Raw genomic sequence first — 17,269 nt, 5'->3', positions numbered from 1 at the left:
AGCAAGGAAACTGTGGCAGGTATTGTGGGAAATGGCTAGGAAGGGTGTGGTTGGATCAGTGAAAGGAAGTGTAGGGTATGTGTGCATGTGCTAAGAAGGGGAATATATAGGTGGCTGGTAAAATGATGGGAGGCTGGCAGGGAGTGGGGTGTGTGACCAGGAAGGGGAAAGGTGGACAGCAAGGAATGTGGGGATTTGAATGGGTAGCTGGCAGGGAATGCATGTGTGCCTAATAGAGAACTTGTAAAAGGTGACTGGAAGAGAGAGATAGGCAGGGAGGGTGACAAGGAAAGGCTGCCATGAGTGTGTGGGATGGGGAGGGCTTAAATTCTCATAGAGTATTTCCCAGAGCCCCCCATGCCCTGACATGCTATAAAATCTTCAGGTAATTTACTGGAGCTCCACTCCAGACAACTCCGGCCAAATGTAAGCCCTGGTCATTCAGGGAGATAGTTGGGTGGCTGGCTGGCATATGGCTGTCAGGAAAAGTGGGAGGTTCCTAGGGGGGGTTGATGATGAGGGCCTGGCCCAGAATGTGTGGTGGGGCTGATATGGAATAAGGAACCTGTGTGTGTGTGTAGCAGGATGGATGAATGAGTGCAGGAAAGGTGAAGGACAGCTGGGAGAAAGTAGCGTAAAATACAGGTTTTGGAGGAAATGTGTGAATGTTGACTGCTAGGTAGATTAGTGGGGGGTGACTGGGACACTGGTTGGTGGGGAGTAGCACAAAGCCCTATGGCAAGAATGACAGGAGCAGAATGCTGAGGGGTTTGCTGGTGGGGAATGGTGCAAAGGCCTGGGGTGGAGCTGGCGGGGAGGGGTGGGGTGCGTGTGTGTGTGTGCGTGTGAAAGGCACAGAGCCCTGAAGTGGGGTGGCTGGGGCCAATGGTGCAGAGCCCTGGGGTGGAAGCAATGCTGGAGAGGTGGCTGGGGGGATGGTGCAGAGCCCTGGAGTAGTAGAGGCAATGCTGGGGCGGGGTCTGGAGGGCAATGCCGTGGGGGAATGGTGCAGAACCCTCAGGAGGGAGCAATGTTGTGGGGATGGCTGGGGTATGGACAGAGCCGCGGGGGGCGGGGCGGAGCCCGGGAGGGGGCAGCCTGCCCGTCCGGAAGGCAGCGCACGTTGGGCGGGGGTGGTTCGCATGGCTGTTCCCCCCTGCAGGCGGCACACCGGCAACGGCCGGGGCTGCCATTTGCAGATGGCCCCTCCCAGGGGTCTGTCTCTCTCAGCCTAGCGGGCCGCAGGCGGAAGCGGGGGTAGGAGAGCGCGAGCGGCTCTGGAGACAGAGTGGGCGGAGTCACACAGGGGCCCTGTCCAATGAGCAGGGAGTGTTGCCGGAGCGCTTGTTCTCGAGCATGCGCAGTAGCTGGATGGCTGGTGTGCGCGGGACCTACGGAAAAGTATCGGGGTTCGGAAGAAGAGGCAAAAATTCCGAGACACGTAGGTAGCGCGTGCACCCGGCCCCGGGGTTCGCCCCTTCACCAGCGCGTGCTCCTCCCCGCGCGGCCGCTCCCCTTCTCTCGCCCTGTGCCCGATTGTCCCTTCCCTGCGCGCCAGGTGCCTAGTAGGGACCCTCAGGACATGGCCTGCAGTGACTGCAGCACCCTGGGTTATCCGCAGCCCCTCCCCTCTGCTCACTGCATGGCCTGCACTGACTGTACCACCACGGGTTATCCCCAGCCCCTCCCCTCTGCCCACTGCATGGCCTAAAATCTCAAATCAGCCCTTGATTCAAATGTTCAGCAATACTGCAGAGGGGAAATTCACAGAATTGTATATGGATGGTAACTATGAAGCTCTGTCCCTAATCCATCTCTGGAGTTAAATTAAAATGTGCTGTCTAGAAGTCATTGCCCTTTTTCTGCTTTAGGGATTCCTTCTGTGATCAGGTCCTAGTGTATTTATAATCTGGGTTAGTTCAGGAGTGTGTGAAGTGATCCCTTTAATTTGGGTCAGCCTAGTAAACTGTACTTCTGTGTTTACTGTGATTTGCAAAATTACAATGAATATGCTTAATAATTCATGGGGAAGTTCAAAACCAGGTATCAAACAAAGGTTGAAGATATGCTTAAGCAATAAATATTTGATCATACTGACTTGAGACTAAACAATACTGCAGAGTGAGTTAGAGCATGTAAAAAATATTGCTAAGAAGTGTCAGCAACCAAACTGAAACCATGGCTGAATTTAGAATAGATATAATTATGGTAGATATAACCTGCACTTTCAGGTTACTGTTTAACACCTTAATTTTCTGGTTGTTTTTTTAAAGTCAGTTATTAAGTTTTTTTTTTTTTTAGACATATGCCCTTGTTTAGTGAACATTAGTCTTGCTTTTGTTCTCTCCCTTTTCACTTTCAGACTTTTTGGTAAACAGATTTTAAATACAAGCTTTCTTGCAGCCTTAGCTAAATCGGAATTAATCATATGGTAATTTTACTCACATTATCAATATGTGAGTTACATAGTTGCATAATTAATATTGGAGCAGCGATTCAGTCTGCAGATTTATTGTTATTTTGCATGCACTTGAGCTGCAATGCTCTTTTAGTGTAGGTCATGGATAACAGGGGAGTCTTTAACTCAATTACTTTTTTTCATTCAGTAGGGAAAACGTAGCTACAAGAAACCCATTTTCAGAAAACTAAGTTTTATTTGGTTTTTAAAATACATTTTCAGGAACAAGTGTAAACAATGGATGATGACTTCACTATTTCCCTCACACCCCCATACCTCACTGAAAGCTTAGAGATGGCTATGGAAGTGGAAAAGGAGAACTCCAGACTCCCTTGTTTTTCCTGTGCTTTAGACAATCGAGATGGAGGGAGAAACTTTTCTGTAGAGTCTCATCTAGCAAGTGGGTCTCTTAAGAGGTATGTTTATATTGAATTTAAAGTATGTTATACTTTTGAATGTTTCAGTTGCTTCTTTCAGCCGCTGCCAGTGTCTTTAAATTTGTTTTCTTCTTCAACCATTTGTGTCCCTCAGACAAGCCTGCCACTCATACCAGGGAAGAAGGGTGGTTTTATGATTAAAATACTCATGTGTTTGAATTTATGATTAAAATATTCAATTCCTAGCTCTGCCACAGACTTCTTGTGTGACCTTGGGCAAGTCACTTCACCTTTATCTGCCCATCTATTCCCCATTTGTAAAATGAGGACGATAATTCCTTTGTCTGTCTTGTCTAGTTAGAATGTAAATTCTTAGGAACACGAATGGAGGTATTCAGTACCTGGAACCACTGGGCTGCTTGGCATGATGGTAATACAAATAATAATCATACCATCATCCTAGGCTATGATTGGCTCACGTCTCATAAATAAGTAGTGTTTTGGTCCTTACCTAGAAGTATATAGGTGTTGCAGGAAGTAGCACTGGTAACTCAGTAGGTGCTGCTTTTCCCTCTGAGAACTGAATCAGTAGCCAAACATAGTGCCAGGGGAACAATAATTTAACTACTACCGTGAAAGAAGGCCATTCTTTTGTCCAGTATGTTTTCTTTACAGTTAAACTAGAAATGCTCTTTCTTGCTTTTCTTTGAACTATGTGCAGTAATGATGCAGAATCGACCAGAGGTGGCTGAGATAAACCCTGGAGTCTGTAGAGCACTTGGGTGTTAAAATAAAATGATTTTCTTGGTCTAGAGTTAGAGTAATTTATTATGAAACCACAAACTATGTGGATGTGATTATTTCAGCTGTTTAAGGTTATGTTCTGTATCTATGTCCAAACGGTTACTTATAAGTACTAGTAAGTCCACATAGAAGAATAAATGCTCATTCTAGAGATAATGATTAGACATGCTGGACCATTCAGGTGGATCAGTATTTCAACTGTGACATACATTGCAGTGGGGTGCTTTAGGTAACGTAGCAGTCGTCTTCTTCGTATTAAAAACAAGCTGTATATCATGCCTCAAGCAGGCCCCACTGTAAGGGTGAAAGATGCTTTAGAATGATAGGCTAGTTTTTCTGTGTCTAAAATTTATTGTAGTTTATGACAGAGAGATGATTTTATGCTGTTGGAGCTAGGAGTTGCCATATTTTATATACTAGATCCTGTATCACTATAAAAGGTTTAACAGCCTTTCCTTGCAGAGCACTGGAACTTCCTGTCTATAGTGTGAACACTACAGACATTGATAAAATAACACAAATCATCTGTAGGTACTGTATCCTTTATAATATAGAAGAAGCTGTGAATGGTGCTGTTAGGATATAGATATTCAGGCCTGTCTGTAAAGGCCTGTACTCAAAGAATTTAGGTGTATTCTTATCACTTGGCTAGTTAGAGGTATAAAAGAAAGAATCAAAATCACTGTCTGCCAGTGTAAGGTCCTTCTCTTACTGTGACAGTCTGAGGCCCTGTTCTTAGGCTAAGGCCTTTGGCTAAGCAACAGAGGCAGCCACAAGCTGGGAAGTGAACAGTCACCTCCTCACATTCCAAACTAGTCACATTGAAATAAGGTGCTATTGGGCTGTTAGGAATACAGTCCTGTCCTGATAGTGCCTATCACCTCCAGAGAAAGGGAAGTGCCTAGAAAATGTAAAAGGAAACTTAGTTTGATAGCATCCTGTCTGGCAAGAACTCACTTATCAATAGCTGGGATGTGAAATCCCCACTTCTGTATTGTTTTGTCATTATAGTTCCCACTTTGCTATTGTTTGTCTGTATAATCTCTGTCTGGTTCTGTGATTGTTTCTGTCTGCTGTATAATTAATTTTGCTGGGTGTAAACTAATTAAGCTGGTAGGATATAATTGGTTACATAATCATGTTACAATATGTTAGGATTGGTTAGTTAAATTTCAGGAAAATGATTGGTTATGGTATAGCTAAGCAGAACTTAAGTTTTACTGTATAGTCTGCAGTCAATCAGGAAGTGAGTGGGTGTGTATGTGTGGGGAAAATGGGAATAGGGGTGGGGAAATTGGAATCATGTTTGGCTTAGGGCAGGAATGGGAACAGGGACACAGGTGTAAGGCTCTGTGGTGTCAGAACTGGGAAGGGGGACACTAAGGAAGGAAACTGGAATTATGCTTGCTGGAAGTTCACCCCAATAAACATCGAATTGTTTGCACCTTTGGACTTCGGGTATTGTTGCTCTCTGTTCATGCGAGAAGGACCAGGGAAGTAAGTGGGTGAAGGAATAAGCCCCCTAACAGGTGCTTGCTTTCTTTTTCAGGCTTTTGCTGAGACTGGATCCTTCTCCAACTGACTATGAAGAAGATACAGTGGAAATATTTGGCTTTCATTGGGTTACTGAAATTGCATTAGTTGAGTCCTGTAGACTTCTCTTTGGTTTACTTAGGTATGATATTCTTATTACCTCATTGGCCCGTTTTCAAGATTTAATTATACTATGTTGCTTAATAAACTTTGGGGGTTTCTACTTATGAAATTGTCAAAAGCCATAGACAAAATAACTTAATGTGTAGTAAACACCATATTATATGAACCGTGCAATCCAGTGAGTGGCAGGTGGCTTATTGGTAGTGTATTTAAAATTGATGAACTATACACTTGCGAACTACACATTAGAATTCAAGCGTAATGTGACTTGACTTTGAATTTCTAAGCAGCATGGTTCATGAGAAGAAATATATCTGTTACAACAATTTTATGCTTAATTCATAATGTACAGTAATACTTGTCTAGTTTCAGAGTACATCCCTAAACTGTATCAGGTTTTGCTTTAATTAAATAGACTAAATGAACTTTTTTGTATGTGCACATAAGCATGGATGCTATAAATCAAATACTGTAAATGTTGGACGTGGCATTTTCTTCACTTGTTTGGATTAGGATAGTGTCAGCAATCTCTTTGGATACAGTTACTCTGTGTTTGACTAATTCAATGCAGATGTTTAATCTGGTCAGTGCAAACATACAGATCATTGATAATCCTCTTTGCTACTGTTAATCCTCAGGATGTAAAGCACATGGAGGGTGGACTGGGTTTTTTTGTATGATACTTCAAACATCTGTCATATATCCCATCACTCTTTTGATTACAGTGAATTCTGCTGTACCTTGAGGGTATTACCAAGGGCATGTCATGGAACATGTCATTAATAGGTTCTGGTCTTTGTAACATAATGGCACAGATCCTGAAAAATTGGAGGGAGGAGAATGTTTTTTTAAAAAATACATTGGCTCTGCTTCTTTTGATAAAAGCTTTGACTACACTATGGTTTTTTTTTTCCACATAGAAAAAAAGATGGCAGGATAGCTCGTTAATGGTTTTGATTAGTTAACTGAATCTCTGTGTGTCCCTTTTCAGCATTCTACCTGATTCATTCGGTGCCAAAAATTGATCCTGTTTGGTCCCAGGAGTGTTTTCTATCCATGTAACTGATCTGTAGACTCAGCTTATCTTGTAAGATGGTAGAGAGGCACTAAGCACATTAATTGCCATCACTGGTATCATTCTCTAGAATCCAATTGTCATGTATAGCAATCAGGCTGGTGGAGTCAAAGAGTTCGCCCTGGGGAAAGCAGCAGGGCTAGGTGGCCTTCGAAGGTTGCTTCTGATGAGGAAGCATTTCTTCAGAATAGAATATAGTTTGTGTGGCAGCTGAGCCCACAAGGTATACATAGCTTTAGCTAACTCTTCACCTACAGAGGCAGTTTTGTAGGGAATGGGGCTCTAATATGTGAACTCTGCTTAGCCAGTTATTTTCACTAATAACATTTGCTTAAAATTGTATTCTGTATGTTTTCTGTGTACATAAAAAAAATTGAACATATCTTTCAAACGAGCTATAAAACTGAGTTCCTGAACATCTGTGGCCATGAAACTTCCTCTTGCACTTTTTATAAGAATACGGTCATTAAACACTGGTGTCCTGGCCAAAATCCAATTTTGGTCATTACGTTTTGCTACCTACATTACCTTTGTGTTTAGTGTTGGATATGGCTGTGTTCATTCCATCCTGCCCGAAAGATTTGTTTAGAGGTAAGGTGATTCCACATCCCACACCAAAGATTATTTCAGTTGTGGGTGAAGTGAGCCTTGTGTGGACTTTGTAGTTGAAATGTAAGGCACTTGTCTCTCTGGATGAAATATACTCTATTAATCAAGGCAATATAATTATTCTTTATTTCTGTTCATTGGATGTCTCCACCAACTCCCAGTTAGAATCTCTGTCACTCTCTTTACACTTTTCCAAAAAGCGGTCTTTATCTCTCCCTACCATTTGTTCTCCTGCAACACTACTCCATTGCTTTCTTTTTTGTGACCTGAGGCTAAGTCTACACTATAGACCTTAAAGCGGTGCAGCTGTACTGCTGCACCTGCACTGCTTTAAGGTCTCCTGTGTAGCCGCTTTATGCAGGAGGGAGAGAGCTCTCCTGCCAGCATAATTAAAACACTCCCAACAAGCGGTAGTAGCTACGTCGGCAGGAGACGCTCTCCCGCCGACATAGTGCTGTACATGCCGGCACTTTTGTCAGTGAAACGTATGTCAGTCAGGGATGTGGTTTTTTTTACATCCCTGACCAACAAAAGTTTTGCCATCAAAACTGCTAGTGTAGACAAAGCCTGAGTCTTAGGCCACATCTACGCTACCCACCGGATCGGCGGATAGTGATTGATCTATTGGGGATCGATTTATCACATCTAGTGTAGACGCAATAAATCGACCCCCAATCGCTCTGCCGTCAACTCCAGAACTCCACCACGGCGAGAGGCGGAAGTGGAGTCGATGGGGGAGTGGTGGCCATCGATCCCACGCTGTGAGGACACGAAGTAAGTGATTCTAAGTCGACCTAAGGTACGTCAACTTCAGCTATGCTATTCTTGTAGCTGAAATTGTGTATCTTAAATCGATCCCCGGCCCCCAGTGTAGACCAGGCCTAACTTTACCCTTCCCACTCCATCCCTGGGCTCACTCTGTCTCTGCACTATATTGATTTAATGTTTTCTTTTTTTAAACTATTACTTGACTCCTTTGCTACCTGCTCTCTCCATTTATCTAACTTTCAACTTTGGGAGTCTCTGTTGAAATCACCCAGTGCTTCCATCTTTTCCCACACAATAGATGTGATTGAAGAAACTTATCCAGTGTCTAATAAAGTTTCTAGTGTGGATGAGATATAGCTGGCTGAAGCTCAACCCAAATGACTGAAGCGGCTTTTGTACAATGTGGGGAAAGAATGGTGGAGATTATTTCGGTGTCCCCACTTGTAGGAGTATCCTCACCTCTCCTTGTACAGGCTTGCAACCAGGGCTTATTGAATCGTTGCAGGATAGCTGGAGATTTCAAAGGGTTTTTAAAATTTGCGCTTGACAAAAAGGATGCAGACTTTTTTTTTTTCATGACCTCACCATGGTTATGTATGCCTTTCTCACGTCCAAATTACTGTCATACACTCTACATGGAGGCTACACTTGAAAGCAATCTGAAAAATTACAGTTAGTGCAGAATGTAGTGGCATTATTATTAGTTGGCACTTCCTGTTGAGTTACATTGCACCTGTGTGCTGTGATTTGCGGTGGCTGTCAACCAGATGTCTAAGGGTATGTCTACACTACGAAATTAGGTCGAATTTATAGAAGTCGTTTTTATATATTCGAGTGTGTGTGTCCCCACAGAAAATGCTCTAAGTGCATTAACTCGGCGGAGTGCTTCCACAGTACCGAGGCAAGCGTCGGCTTCCGGAGTGTTGCACCGTGGGTAGCTATCCCACAGTTCCCGCAGTCTCCGGAAATGAGATTCAAAAGTTTGCGGTTCTTTTCCTGTCTACCTGGCCAGTGCATCTGAGTTGAGAGTGCTGTCCAGAGCGGTCACAATGGAACACTCTGGGATAGCTCCCGGAGGCCAATACCGTCGAATTGTGTCCACAGTACCCCAAATTCGAGCCGGCAAGGCCGATTTAAGCGCTAATCCACTTGTCAGGGGTGGTGTAAGGAAATCGATTTTAAGCGCCCTTTAAGTCGAAAAAAAGGGCTTCATCGTGTGGTTGGGTGCAGGTTTACATTGATTTAACACTGCTAAATTCGACCTAAAGTCCTAGTATAGACCAGGGCTAAGTGAAGTTGTTGGTTTTCACCTACAAAAACCATGAATTATTGAGCTCTTCCAACCTTAGAGACAAACTCCCCTAACCCAATACTGTGGCTGTTACTATTAAAGTACCCCAAATTAATAGTACCTCTCTACTTTATATAATGAGGGGGTTGCTGGCTGGGCAATCTCCATGAGAGGGGTCTTCTATTCTGTAAATCATTTGGTAGCCTTCTGTGTAGGATGCATGACTTGTCTGTTCTCCCAAATTTATACTGAGGCAAGATGGTGGTGTTGAGGAGTGTTTGGGGGGTAGAAGATAAGAGGAAATCTGTTGAGCTGACTTTTGTTGTTTACTTTTGGACACAAATTAAGAGACTGACTAGTACATTTTATGAATCTAAATAAATCACTTAAGCTACACCTTGCTTATCTCTTGCCTGATCCTTTTCTCTGGCTTTCTCATATCTGACCTCCAGTTTGTTATAAATGCTGCTAAAGTCATCTTCTGCCACTCCATTCATGTATCCTCCCCCAAAATCCCTTCAGTAGATTGTTGTTTTCCACATCAAATTCTTCACCTTCAGAATCCTGCCCAGTCTTGCCCCTTCTACGTCTCTATTCTCATGTCTGCCTGCTTCATCGCTAAACACATCTTGCTTTAGCTGTTATTTTGTCTCCTGGCCTTACACCTTTTTTCATGGTGCCCTCTGTGCCATGCTTGGAACAGCATTGCATTTTCCTTATGATGATCCCTAGTATTCGATGTCTCTGTAGCCTCTCCTGAGTGACCTGATGCCCAGTTTATGCTCTTGTAAGCTTTTCTGGGAAGAGTCTGTTTCTTCTTTTGTGTTTTGGAAAAACATTTTATACATTTACAGTACTATAAAATGAATGTTTGTGAAATAGCCTTTAATTATATAATACATAGTTTTATGGTATCTTTTTAATTAGGCAACACATACACAAATTGGAAAACCTAGTACAGATGAGTTCATCAGACTTTGGTAAGTTTGACATATTTCCATTTATATTGGTGTAGAAGACTGTCTTTTTATTATGTGGGTGTAAAGAATCTAGCACAACAGGGCCTTGATTCCTGATTGGAGCTTCTAGGTGCTCCCACAATACAAACATTAATAATATGTATTAGCATAAACCTGCAATGTCTTAATATCTCTGGCTGTATATATTTCTGACATTATTGCAGTGGTAGGCTAAAGCTAGTGGGAAGAAAGATGTCTGCTGTTCTTAGCAGAAGTGTCGTGACACATTTAGTACCAGCCTAACTGTATGTTGATTATATAGCAAATGCCTTGGGTGAAATCTTGGCCCCCTTGAAGGCCATGCGATTTTTATCATTGACTTCAACAAGGCCAGGATTTCACCCATAGTGTAGGGCTTGGTGAACCATTAATTCTTTGAATTTAAAAATAAAAAATTAATTCAAGCTCACAATGATCATTTTAGTTATTAAGATAGCATTTTTTCTGTATCCTCCTGGCTTACGTATAAACAAGTTGTTATATTTGCTTAGATTAGACATTATTTATGGACTTCATTTGTCCTTGCAACAAAATCGATGAAATCGCAGCACTACAAAACAGTTAATTTGAATTAAATACTAAGGCATGAGAAGTATGTTTCTGACGGATTATTGCAGCCTTAGGCTTATTGTGAGGTTGAAGGCCAAATTACTTCAGCAAGTTGAGAACTGAAGTAATAGCTCAGAAATACGCTGTCTATGGTATCCTGTTGCTACTTGGAAATAATTGTTATAAAGGCACAAATAAACGTCTGTGCTTTTTGTTTGGGGAAGTGAGCTGTAGCTCACGAAAGCTTATGCTCAAATAAATTTGTTAGCCTCTAAGGTTACTCCTTTTCGCGAATACAGACTAACACGGCTGCTACTCTGAAACTTGTCATACCAGTGTTACTTTTAATTGATGATTCAATCAATCAGCTGTTCCATTATAGTTGTAGGTCTGAGCTTGTCGCCTTGCTTCCTTTATAAACATCTAGTTTCAAGGGCTAGTTGACTTGTCATAAAAGTCTAGTTTTGGCTGAGATTTTACCTTTAAGGTCTCAGCCTGGAAAGGATTTTATTTTAAATTCCAGTTAATCTTCTGTTGTTCTTGGACCAAAAAAGTTATTTATTTTTTAAATTTAAGCGTCTATTTGGTGCTCTTTATTTTATCTTCACTTTGTCAGATATCAAGGTAACAAAATATAATAAAGTAAAATATTTGCCAAAAATCAAATGTAGGAGCCATACTATGTCTTTTATAGGTGAGGCACCATGTACTTCTGGGCAAATTTAGCATAAATTCTGTGGCACTATTGCTGCTATTTCCTCTTCCAGTGAGTCATATGTTGCTTCTGTAACATTACATGATTGTGGAAAAGCCTTAATCTCTTCATGCATCTGCTAATGCGCTTCCTTCTTTTACAGTCTTTGGTATAATAATGATTTCATTCATGTAAGAAATGCATGCAGGAGTGTTCTGTTGAAGTACCAAGGTTGACTGAAGACATGGTTCAGGCCCTGAGGTGCATGCAGTCTGTAAGATACGCACTGAAGCAAGTGTTTGTAAAGCATTTGGGTGTCCTTTGTTCAAAGGTATCATAAATATTATTGTTACCAGACCTAATGCTAGAAAATGGAGCAAAGTCTGAGTAAAAGCAAACAATTTGCTCTATTGAAAATAATTGCAAAGCTGAGGGATTAAATCCTCTGTCCCAGTTGGCCAGAGTGCACATGCAACTAGGCCACAGTCACTAAATACAGAATATTTGAGGGAGGAACGGGCCAAACCTGCTTCTTCCATCGTCCCCCAAATTTGATTTGAGCCCTATGGATGGGTTGTATCTGTACATCTGGCCAGCCCATATTGCCCTCCATTTCTCCTTCTACCCCCCAGTGAGCTTTGGAGACTCACTGCAGAAATCTCTGAGATGTGACGGATGTGTGAAGATCCTTTTTTTCCGTTTACATTTTTGATATTTCAAATCATTTACAGTAGAACATTTTGTAATGGGAGTACTCACCTCTTCAGTACCTCCTAGCAGATGGGTTTGGTACTGCAGTCTTTCTCACCCCCGGCTCTCCCTCCAGGCTGCCAGTCGACACTGGTGGATCTTCGGTGGCTTGGCCCTCCAGCCACGTCACAACATCCAAATGAACCTCTTCTAGGGTAGTAAAGAGTCCAGTAAATGAACAGTCCTGTTGTCTTTACTAGCGTCTTCAGTCTGTGTTCTGGGCCCATTAAATTCAGCCTTGTTTGGGCTCTCAAATAACTCCTGTCCCCCTTATTGGGGTTTATGCCACTATGGCTGGTGAGGGAATTTAGGTCTGCCCACTACTCTGGGTTCCAACCCACGGACATTATAAACAGCTACACCCTGCTTGATTTTCAGTTAATTGCTGCTTCGTCTCTGGGCCTCTTCCTCCCTGGCCCCTTTTAGTTTCACCCTTATATCAGGGTTAAGGTTCTTGGGTCCTCTCTCTCTCTCTATCTCTGCAAACACAGCCAGAACTAAACTCTAGCTATCCCTCATACGCCTTTGGCCAGAAAGGCACTGCCTGCCTCACCCCTCTGGTCCTAGCGAGGAACTGGCCTGCTGAAACCCTGCAGCTCCTTTTATCTGAGCCTGCTGGGCTTCAATTGCCTGCTTCCATAAGATCTCTTTAGGCATGCCTAGAGAACTCACTTTCATTTGCCTCTTCCTGGGGTGTAGTAGGATTTTTGGGCCTCCTGTATGGAGCTGCATAGGCCAGGTACACCCCATTATGTACTTCAGTTACAGTGTCATGACATGTATAAATATAAACCTTCAAACAAAATTAACAATATTTCACAGCATATTGCATGTTAATTTTACCTGTTTATATCATTCCCCTTTCCCCTTCTTTCAAATTATATAAATACAACTGTAACATGATGTATGTATATTTACTCATTTGTATTCATTTTTAAAACCTTTATTGAGAAGCTGACTGTTTTCTGGGGTTGAAGGGGAAGACTCTCAGAAGCTAGGAAATATGGACAGTTAGAGGTGGGATGGGGAATGTAATTCAGTGATTGTCTTCTGTATGCCCTTCTTGACTATTTATTTTTCCTGTAAGAACAAGATTATTGTGCTCATATCAAAGCATCTCAATGATTTCAGTATTTCTGTTGTATTGTTTTCCTATCTAAAGTAGATTAATAGTTTTTATTTGTTTTTATCCCTTTACTTATTAATATTGTGAAAAATCGCCTCCTGCCTCGATCATTGCAAATAATTTTCATTACTGGGACTCCATGTTTAATTTAAACAACTTCCCCATTTGGTCTTACATTAATATCCAAATATCTAATTTTATTATCCACTACTTTTGTTGGGCATTTGTCATCTTTTAAGAATCTTTTGGATGCGAGACATAGTATTAAGGGCTTGTCTACACTTGAAATGCTGCACCTGTGCTGCTGTAGTGCTTCAGTGTGGACACTACCTACACCAACAGGAGGGGCTGTTGTGTTGGCATAATTAATCCCCCTCTCCAAGGGGCAGTAGCTAGGTCAACCTCCATCAACCTAGTGCTGTCTACGCTGGTGGTGGGGTTGGTTTAACTATGCTGCTGAAGGATGTGGATTTTTCACCCCCTTGAGTGGTGTGGTTAAGCCGACTTCATTTTCAAGTGTTGACTAGGCTTTAGAGTGGTTTAGTCTGTACCCCAATTCCTGACCAAAAGCTTCAATTATTTCTTTTACAGTAGCCAACTTTTATTTATATCTTGCGTAAAAGGCATAAGGTTGTCAGCATACAAGGAAATTTTGTTTTCTATTCCCAGTGCTCTTATTCCTTGAACATGCGTCCCTGATCTTTTGTGCTAGTGCTTTGATAATTAAGTCACATAAGAAGGGTGTAAGGGACATCCTTGTCTTATTCTGTGTAGTGTTACTGGCTCAGTTTTCCCCCCCAGGTGCATGTCATAGGATTTTTATACATTCTTTTGATCCACTTCTGCAAGTGACCCTCAAAACCCTAACATTTAACAGAATGCATATTTCTATTCAGAGACAGTTCATAGTTAGAATGTAGACCTCTTTAGTGCTTCTGGAGTGCTGTGCCACATGTAAGTTTTCTTCTTCTTGCTTGCTTCTTCTTCGTGCTTGCTCGTGTCAATTCCATTCTAGTTGTGCGTGCACTCACGTGAGTGGTTGTCAGAGATTATTGCCTTAGCGGTGTCCATGGGGCTGGCTGGCCGACCCCTTGAGTGCCGCACTCATGGGTCGGTATATCAGGCACCACCGGCCCTGCACCCTCTCAGTTCCTTCTTACCGCCCTTTGTGGTTAGTTGGAGCGCCTTTCCTTGCATAGCAAGGGCTACCGGCTTCATCTCTTCTGACTTCGAGCCTTAGGGCCTTGTAAATAGTTGTTTATAGTAGTTGTAGTTGTTAAATGTAGTTAGGAGTTAGAGTCCCAGTGGGGACTTTGCCCCAGGTGGGGCAGCCCCAGTCTCCGGGTTTGAGCCCTGCATGGACTGTGACAGGCATATGCCTGTAAGTGATCCCCACAGCAGCTGCCTCAAGTGCGTATTTGTAAAAATTTTTGACTCAGGACTCAGAAAGAGCAGGATATTCGTTTGTGGAGCCTCCTCATGGAGGCTGCCCTTTGTCTGGCTTCTGAGTTGTCCCGCCAAGACTCACCTTGTACTTAGGCCTTGGTGCGCAGTGCATCCCTGTTGCCAGTGCTCAGAAAGAAAACGAAGAAGCACAGCTCTGCAAGAAAGGCCAGGGGACCTTGTCCAAAGGACCCAGTTCAGGCCACTTAAACACTCTAGAGCCATGTAGAGGTGTCCCCTTGGTTGGGGCCCTTAGCTCCTTAAAGGATCCATGACTGACTCCTGGGAGTGGTAGGGGACCCAAACTTCTGGCAGCATTGATGCTTTCCCAAGCTCTGCCAGCCAGGAGAGAGCAGAGGCCTCCATGGTGGCAGCACCGTGCGTGCTGCAGGAAGTGGCAAAGGCACGCTACGAGGGCAAGCCAGCTGCTAAGACCCCTCAGGGGACAATGGAGTGCCGCTGATCCTCTGGGCCAAAGCAGCATTCTCCATCTTTGTGCCGCAGATCTCCAGCATCACAGCCCAGATCTCTGTATTGCTGGCGCCGTTTTCCCTCTCGTCCGTCGTCTTCTCGGCATAGATCTCAGTCACCTGCCCCATAGGAGCGTTCCCTGTCATGATTCTGTTCCCCCCAGCACCAGTCCTCTTGGTACTGGCACTGATCTTCCCACTCCAAACACCAGTCTCCGGTGGCAGACGCAGACATCGATGGGACCACCGTGGTCTCGGGAAGGGGATTCCTCTGGCACAGACAGGCAGTTCAGCCTCTTGCCAAGACCCCACCAGTGCGACTGGGCACCTGAGGCTGTGTCAACATCTGTGGCACCGCCCTGGCAGCACGGCCAGTGGCCATCAGAGTGGCCTCATTGGAGTGCGTGTCGGTGATGATGATGCCCCTTTCACACCGCTCATCTGCCATAACCTTGGTGCAACAGCTGTCTGCACCAGCAGCACCAGGCTCGGTGCATGAGACACGCTTGGAGGTTGGGGTAGAGGAGGCAGTGCCCACCCCAAAACCCTCCTCCCCCATGGAGGATGATGCCCTAGAACCTTCCCTGGTGGTATAGTCGTCCTCATCCCCGGACGAGGCAGTCACAGGACCCTCGAGGACTAGCCCTCTGGACGATTTTAAAGAACACTGGGCCTTGATTCAATGGGTGGCTGAGAACTTGGGCCTAGAGGTGGAGGACATGGCTGAGCAGGCGGACACCTTGTTCAATGTCTCTCAGCCTCTACCCCTGCCCGTGTTGCATTACCAGTGCATGACGGGATCCTGAAAATTGCCAATGCCCTCTGGCAAACCCTGTCGTCCATCCATCACACCTCTAAAAGGGCCGAAAAGAAGTACTTTGTCCCAGCCAAAGGATTCAAATACCTTTTATACCCACCCATTTCCGGATTCGCTAGTTGTCTCTGCGGCCAATGAAAAGGACAAGCAGGGGCACACCAGTTCATTTCTGTCCAAGTTCGTTTTTCAGTTTCATACTGGCCAGGACATATACTTACCTGTCTTCTTTCCAAAGCCTCATATGTCAGATAAGGAGCGCAGGCTACACACCTTGGACAGCAGAAGAGTGCTGGCCATCTACATAGGTAGAACGGAGCTGTTCCAAAAGTCAACGCAGTTGTTCATTGTAGTGGCAGACAGCATGAAAGGTCGCCCGGTGTCTGTTCAGAGAAGTTCATCTTGGATCATGGCCTCCATCTGCCATTGCTATGAGCTGATGAAGCTGCCTCCACCGGCAATTGTGATCGCACACTCAACTAGGGCTCAAGCATCGTCAGCGGCCTTCCTGGCACAGATACCAGTCCAAGAGGTCTGTAGGGCCGCTACCTGGTTGTCTGTCCACACGTTTGTGTCTCATTATGCACTTATCCAGCAAGTTTGAGATGACGCTGGCTTTGGCAGAGCAGTGCTGCAAGCTGTAAGACTGTGAACTCTGAGCCCACCTTCATGGACGCTGCTTGTGAGTCACCTAGAATGGAATCAACATGAGCAAGCACTCAAAGAAGAAAAAAAGCAGGGCATGGCCAGGTCGTTTGCCCTCTGCCAGGAAGCCCTCCGGTGCTGGGACTTCTGTCTGCAGCACAATATCCATCTTAGAGCCACTCACCTCCCTGGGGCCAAGAACGCCTTTGCAGATCGCCTCAGCAGGACCTTCTTGTCTCACCATGAGTGGTCCCTCTATTTGGACGTGGTCAGCTTCATCTTCCGCAAGTGGGGAACTCCCTTGGTGTACTTGTTCGCGTCCAGGCAGAATAGGAAATGCCACGTTTTCTGTTCGTCCATACCCGCACTGGAGGATCCCTGTCAGATGCATTTTTGCTCCCAGGGTCTGGGGCTCTGATGTGTGCCTTCCGTCCAGTGCCGTTATTCTCCAAGGTCCTCATGAAAATCAAGCAGCACAGGGCAAGGGTGATCCTCATAGCACTGGCTTGGCCGCACCAGCACTGGTTCAGCACGCTGCTGGACCTCTCAGTGGCTGCTCCGTTCCAGCTACCGCTCCAACCGGACCTGCTATCCCAAAACCACCACAGTCTTCTGCATATGAACCTGCAGGTGCTGCACCTGATGGCTTGGCTGCTGCATGGTTGAATGAGCAGGAGCAGCAGTGCTTGGCTGATGCCCAACAGATCCTGTTGGGGAGTAG

General features: G+C 44.3%; 1 protein-coding gene across 1 annotated transcript in view; it reads left to right on the top strand.

Annotated features, from left to right (window-relative positions):
* Positions 1-1,351: 1,351 nt before the first annotated feature.
* MMS22L (MMS22 like, DNA repair protein) overlaps positions 1,352-17,269 on the top strand; it is a 150,152-nt gene continuing 134,234 nt past the window's right edge. The window contains exons 1-4 of the mRNA XM_084622589.1: positions 1,352-1,441; positions 2,681-2,874; positions 5,189-5,314; positions 9,966-10,018. Of these exons, the coding sequence (XP_084478715.1) occupies positions 2,696-2,874; positions 5,189-5,314; positions 9,966-10,018 (358 nt within the window). The 5' untranslated portion in view covers positions 1,352-1,441; positions 2,681-2,695. The remainder of the gene's footprint in view (positions 1,442-2,680; positions 2,875-5,188; positions 5,315-9,965; positions 10,019-17,269) is intronic.

Source organism: Lepidochelys olivacea (assembly GCF_965140295.1).
Source record: "Lepidochelys olivacea isolate rLepOli2 genome assembly, chromosome: 3".
NCBI classification, from domain to species: domain Eukaryota; kingdom Metazoa; phylum Chordata; order Testudines; family Cheloniidae; genus Lepidochelys; species Lepidochelys olivacea.
Note: the sequence above shows the minus strand (reverse complement) of the source record. Positions and strands in the feature narration are given on the sequence as shown.